This window comes from Fukomys damarensis, unplaced genomic scaffold (genome assembly GCF_012274545.1).
Source record: "Fukomys damarensis isolate Sample0158 unplaced genomic scaffold, DMR_v1.0_HiC HiC_scaffold_19, whole genome shotgun sequence".
In the NCBI taxonomy this organism is placed as follows: domain Eukaryota; kingdom Metazoa; phylum Chordata; class Mammalia; order Rodentia; family Bathyergidae; genus Fukomys; species Fukomys damarensis.
The window spans coordinates 24,323,800-24,330,138 of record NW_022900931.1 but is presented as its reverse complement, the minus strand read 5'-3'; the positions used below and the strand labels follow the sequence as shown (position 1 = coordinate 24,330,138).

Sequence of the window (6,339 nt, the reverse complement as noted above, 5' to 3'; positions counted from 1 at the left end):
GGCACAGGGCCAGGCGCCCATCAACAGTCCTGGCTTCGGTGAGTGTGGGGAGCTCACCGGGAAGAGGGTGAAGGAGCTTCGTTCTCTCTGCCATGGAGGCGTGAGGTGCAGCCGGGCCAGAAGTTCACGACGGGGCTTCTGGCCTCTGCTGCTGGAACCAGAGCCCATCTTGAGGCACAACACAGCCGGATGTTCATGGCGGGACTTCTGGCCTGTGTCCCAGAGAGCTCATGCCAGCAGAGCCAGTGCTCCCTAGAGTTGTATATTGTAGTAGGTTTGGGGATTGAGGTTTTCTGTTTCCCCACCATATTTGGAGGCGAATTAGGATCATTTTGCATCTTCTCCTTTGAACTGGGCTGCACCTAAAGCATAGATAGCTGTAAGAGTCTTGACGGATAATCTGTGTGCTGCAGGAACCATGAACGTAGTCAGTTTAATGTTGGTCGTCTAACACTTTACTCTTGCAGCCTTTCCTCCTGACTGGTGCTCCAATATCGACTCCTTAAAGGAGAGCTTCAAGATGGTGAATCGGCTCAACTGGTCCAGCATCGAACAGTCACAGTTCTCAGGTTAGAGCTTAAAGCATGATGTCCAGAGGGACACAAAGTGAGGGACATATACTGAGTGAAAAAACCCAACAGGTTGAGGATTTCATTATTTCCCCTCCCATTGCACAAGATGTGTCATGATGATCTCATTTTTCAAATTAAATTTGCCTAAACTCAAAGTACAGCAGTTTATTCTCAGTTTTGTCTTTGGGAGAGGGAAGGCTCCTGGGAATTTAGAAACCCTAGACCACCGCTGTGTAGTTCAGTCACTGTGTGCTGACAATTTGCCCATAACGAGTTCAGTCCGTCACTGTGAAAGGTATTTTATTCATCAGTAAGGTGGAAATCACAGAATCTGCCAAGGAGCAAGCAGAATGGGAGTTTGAAACTGGCGCCCGGGCAGGTGTAAGTGCTACTGTGTACACACACTGCCTGAGGTGTGGACTTCTGCTGGGTTGGCCAGGGCCTTGCACCTCTGTGAGCTCAGCCTTGCTCCCACCCTGTTTGCAGAGCTGATGGAGAGTCTGCGACAGGCCGAGCAGAAGAACTGGACCCTCGACCAGCATCACATCGCCAACCTGTGTGACTCCCTCAACCACTTCCTCACTCAGACGGGTCACATCCCCCCACAAGGCTCCTCCCACCGGCCTCCAGCCCCCACCCGCATCTCGGACTCCTGTGCCCTCACCAGTGGCAAGCAGGAGCCAGCCATGAGCCAAGGTACTGCACCAAGCACGTTGCCACGGAGGTGGGGACTGTGGTAGAGTGAAGGGTGGGAAGAGTGGAAGAGAATCGGGGGAGACATTTTATATTCAGTGACCCAAACTGATCCACAGGACTGGTTGGTTGGTAGTTTTTTTTTTGGTACTGGGGATCAAACTCAGGCCCTTGTACTTGCAAGGCAGGTGGGAGAACCCCTGAGCTAAATCCCTGGCCCCAAGGTTGGTTGTTTTTGAGATAGTGTCTCGCTTGTAGTTCATGCTGGCCTCCTGCCTCATCCTCCTGAATTCTGGGGTTACAGGTGTGCATCACCATGCCTGGCTCTGAGATTGTTAGTTGCATTGACTTAAAAGTTGTCCTGAAACAAGCAAAAGAAGTAGACCTTGGTCTGAGAGGTCAGAATTACTTGAGGAATTGGAGGAAATGTTTTAGCAGCCCCATTCCAGACTGCTTCTCCATAACACTTACCTAGATCCCATCAGGTGTATTGAACCAGTGGAAGGAGAATCAGTTGTGTGCCTGTATTTATCATGCTTGTAGTTTTGCTATTTCCCAGTTCGGAGCCCATTCCTTTTTATCCTACACAGCGAGGCTGGCAGCATGTGCAGAACTCCTTTATGCAAAGTTTTAGAACGAGGCCAAGAAGGGGGCGTGAGATCGGAGAGAGGAAAAGTGCACACCCCTCTCCCCATTAGGTACGATGACCCCACTCAGTGACTCTTGTCTTGATTTGGCAGTGAACTCCTATGGGCACCAACAAGCCTCCCACCTCTACCCTGGACCCTCACCAATGTACCCCATCCCCACCCAGGACTCAACAGCATACAATCGCCCAGGTGAGAGCCCAGAAGCACATTTCACCCTGACGAGTCACTTTGCTTTCCTCTGCTCCCAGCCTTCTCTCTCTGCCCTTTTGTCTGACCCTGCTTGGATGGGGTGAACCATCAGGGTTCCCGTGGCTGGAGGAGGGGATGGGTTACCGACTACTAAATTATGTTCCATTCATTCATTCATATTTGATGGTGTGGGACTTAGACCCAGGCTCTCACACATGCTAGGCAAGTGTTGTATAACTGAACCACACTTCCAAACCTTAGGTTTACTTTACAATTTGGTTGTCACAGCAATAATGAAAGGAAGTAAAACTGTAAATGTAAACTGAAAATAGTCAGATGTGACACTGATGTCTAGCTTCTGATCTGAATGGAAGATACACTCAGGCAGGTGAAATGAATTCCTGTCCCTTGATTGCTAGTGTTGGGCTGGAGATTGAACCGTCTTTTTGTTGTTGTTTAATGTTTTGTGGTGCCTGGGGATGGATCTCAGGCCTCATGCATTGAGCTACACACCCAGCCCAGGACTGAACAGTCTTTGGTCTTGGGTGCAGGCATGGGGAAGGAACACTGAATAGGCGTAGTAAAAAATTTATGGAGCCTTCACACTTAAATTCATTTACAAAAGTCACTGTCATCATCCTGTCTGACCACAAGTGTTTTCCACTCTTTGGATAACATCTGATTTTTTTTTTGTCCATGTAATGTAAATGCACATTTCTGTACTGCTGTTTCATAAAATATTACATTCTTATATTTTATCATATGACATAGTCTTAATCAGTGGTGCTTGTTTGTTTGTTTATTTATGTGCAGTACTGGGGATTGAACCCAGGGCCTTCATACTGAGCTACATCCCCAGCCCTTTGTAATTCGTTTTTTACTTTTTATGTAGTTTTGTGTTTTTGAGACTGGGACTCCCTATGTAGTTCAAGCTGGCCTGGAACTACTATGTGGCCCAGGCTGGCCTTGAACTCAAGGTGATCTTCCTGCCTCAGCCTCCCGAGGGCTGGGATTACAGGATTGAGCACTGTGTCCAGATTGCTGGGCGGCCTCTCACCCAGTCTCCTGTACTCTCTTTCTCCCCAGTAGCCCACCACATGGTCCCCCGGCCACCGGTCCCGCCTCCGGGTGCCAGTGAGGAGATTCCCGATGACTTCGACTGGGACTTGATCACTTAATGCGTCACAGCGTGGACATCAGCCAGGGCCTGGTGACGAAGTCTGGCCGGGAAGAGAGTGGCCCTGCCCGCCCTCCGCCTGTACATAGATATATATCCTCTCTGTTTTCTCTCCATCAGAGAAGCCACTGCAAGATGCTGCGAAGATAACTCCCCCTTTCCTGCCTCATTCTTCTCTCGTCCTTTCTGTTTTTCCCTCATTCTTTTATTATTATTCTAATTATATTATTGTTGTTATTGTTATTACTGGTTATATCCTCCATCTCCTGTCCCTACACCATGGACCGAGTCTACGCCTTGCTGATTTAACATCATCAGGTCAGAAGGCCAGGGCGTGATAGCTATAGAGAAAGGTTGCAGTTCCAGTTCAGCTTTCTCTTTGAGGAACTCACTGCTGACCCCACCTTTTAGTGCTAAGTTGTTTTCTGTTCCTGTCTGTTTCAGGCCAGGACTGGAAAGGTCACGTTATCAAGTAGAAGGGATCTAAAACTTTGCAGATTTTACTCAATGGTGCTAATTCTGCCCTCTGAGCTGTCTCCTTGTCCTTTTGTACCTTCCTTCCTTACTTCTTCCGACAATCCTCACTCCCATGGAGGGTGACAGTAAGATCCTAGTGGGATTGCAGCCTGGATGGGGTGAGAAGCTTGCACAGAAGTGATGGAAAGGAAGTCAGGGTGAGGTTGGGTGTGCACTGCTGCATCATGGGGCGTCCATTGGCTCCTCCCACCCCATTCGCTAAGGAGCATGGGTTGGTCTTTGCTGCAGCTCTGCTTCTGTCGTAGCCCAAGTGCACAATATTCACCATCAGCTCAGCTTCTTGGCGATGGCTTCATTTTAACCATTTTGACTTTTAAAAAAGAATCCCCTGAAAACTTAACTGCAGCTCTTACTTGGATTTACAAGTCGTCATCCTCTGCCTTTCCCCATCCAGCATATTTTATTTTGTCCTTCTCTAGTTGGCTGCCCAGAGCTACTCATCTTGTTTTCTTCCTCCATTTCCTGGGATTTTCAAGAAAGAGAAAGTGAGCCATGGTCACTGAGGGTTTCGTCCTGGCCCTGATGTGGTGGGGGAATCTCTTCCCACCAGACAGCGGAATGCAGCTATGTTAGGGATGGGAGGAGGGGAATGAGCTGGCGTGGACCATGGGTTTCGTGTATGTCACTGGATAGCAGATGCTGCTCTTGAAATCCAGACTGTGTGGCTTGAAGCTTTTGAGGGGTGCGGGAAATTGGGTAAAGGGGGCAGATGACATCAGATGGGGTTGGTGAGGGCCCAGGGGCTCCCAGAAGAGGGCGTGAAGGCGAGTCCTCCAGCAAGCGATTCATTGCTGTAAATTCCTAGTGTACATTGAATATTCACTGTTGAATTTGGGTTAGGAGAGGGAAGAACAATTTTACATCCGTTTTTATTTGACTAAATTTTCCCTTTCTACAAACTGCAGGACAAAATGTGTGGCATGAACAAGACTCTGTAATGTCTTCTTTTCTTCATCCTTTGATTTCTTTGCGATCTCCAGGCTGTCGTCAGGCTTTCTTCTCCCTTGTTGTCGCCTCTGCTTTCTTGGAAGGGGTTCTGCGCGAGTTTGTGCAGCTGAAGTAAGGGGCGAGCAGGACAGCTAACTAAAGAGCACTTTATTTCTTTGAAGCCTTTGTGAGAAAGATGGGAAGGGGTGTGTGTGTGTGGGTGGCTTTGAGTCTCCATGTGTTGAGGGCACTTTGTGAAGTGCGACACAGTGTTTCCCACTGGGGAGGGGAGCTTTTCTAGGGGAGGCAGCAAAACATCCGGTTAGGCAGCTCTCCTTACTGCCACATTCAGGGTGCATCCTGCACCTTCCTTTCCGTCTTCCTGGGATTCCCGCTTTACAGATGAACGCTCCCCTTTTCTAAACCCCCTTCCTACTGAGGCCCACGCAGGGTAGGCAGGGTAGGTGACGTCTTACACACAGGTCGCCCTCGTGCCGCCATCTCGTGAAGGGCTCTGGTGGCCGCCAGAGTAGCTGACGCTGGGGGCTGGACCTGGAGACTGCTCTTCGGGCCCCCTGAGCTTGCAGGCCCTCTTGCCCACCTCAGCCTTGCTAACGCTGCAGGACAAACCTGACTTCTGTGGGCCTCGGTTTCCCCTCCCCTACATGAGGTGGAAAGAATACTCCTTTTTCTTGTTGGTCCAGCGTTGCTGGACACGGAGCCTCGTCATTGTGGTTGTGTTGGGTGATGTGTGTGGAATTGCAGGAGCTCACTGCTTATAGGAGGAAATGAGGGCAAAAGTGAGAGGGATAAAGGAGCAGTAACTTGGTATCGACCCATCCATCCCAGGCTTCCTCTCCTTAAGCCCACGTTTCTGGTTTGGTGAGTCCTTCATGCCACCCATAATGCTTTGCATTGGTGGAAGCTGGGAAGGGGATGTGGTCTCATGGTTGTGTTGTTTTTGGTTTTTTTGTTTTTTTTTTTTTTTGCATGCTTTCCTAATAAAAATGAAACAAAACAAAAAAACCCCAGAAGGTTTCCAGTTTTATCTTGTACTGGTCTCCAGTCTCTTTTTCCCAGGGTAGGAGTGGAGAGATGTGAAAGGATTTGGCTTCAATTGGCCTTTAGCCAATTTCCCCCTTGTACCACTGGGATTAATTAGTTGGCTTCAACTTTTTTCTTCATGGTAAGATTAATGATACGAGTTAGTGTGTGCTTTTAACCTGACTTACTTCAAATACTATTAAATATAGGGAGCTCTTGTTGGGAGGGTCGGCCACCCCTTTCAGGTTGGCTGATGGGGTAGACGCACATTGCTTGCATTCAAGGTTATAGTTTCAAGATGCAAGGTGCTTCATTCTGGGGAGGAGTTTTGTCCTTGTCCAGGACTTCTGGAGAAGTGAGAGTTATAGGTATTCACGAAAGGGTTTTTGTTTTTTTGTTTTTTAATACCAGGCATTGAACTCAGGACCTTGCACTTGCGGGGAGGCGCGGTGCCACTGAGCTAAATCCCTGGCCTAAGGGAATTCTAATTAGAGAAACGTCATCAGAACAAAATCCCAAAGTAACAAAAGGAGTCCAGAAATGCCACTTG

The 6,339-nt window shown here is 48.7% G+C and overlaps 1 protein-coding gene across 1 annotated transcript in view; it reads left to right on the top strand.

Moving 5' to 3' along the window:
- Window positions 1-5,747, top strand: part of Foxj2 (forkhead box J2) — an 18,194-nt gene extending 12,447 nt beyond the window's left edge. Inside the window, exons 8-12 of the mRNA XM_010607845.3 lie at window positions 8-38; window positions 468-569; window positions 1,059-1,268; window positions 2,006-2,104; window positions 3,194-5,747. Of these exons, the coding sequence (XP_010606147.1) occupies window positions 8-38; window positions 468-569; window positions 1,059-1,268; window positions 2,006-2,104; window positions 3,194-3,282 (531 nt within the window). The 3' untranslated portion in view covers window positions 3,283-5,747. The remainder of the gene's footprint in view (window positions 1-7; window positions 39-467; window positions 570-1,058; window positions 1,269-2,005; window positions 2,105-3,193) is intronic.
- Window positions 5,748-6,339: the final 592 nt, after the last annotated feature.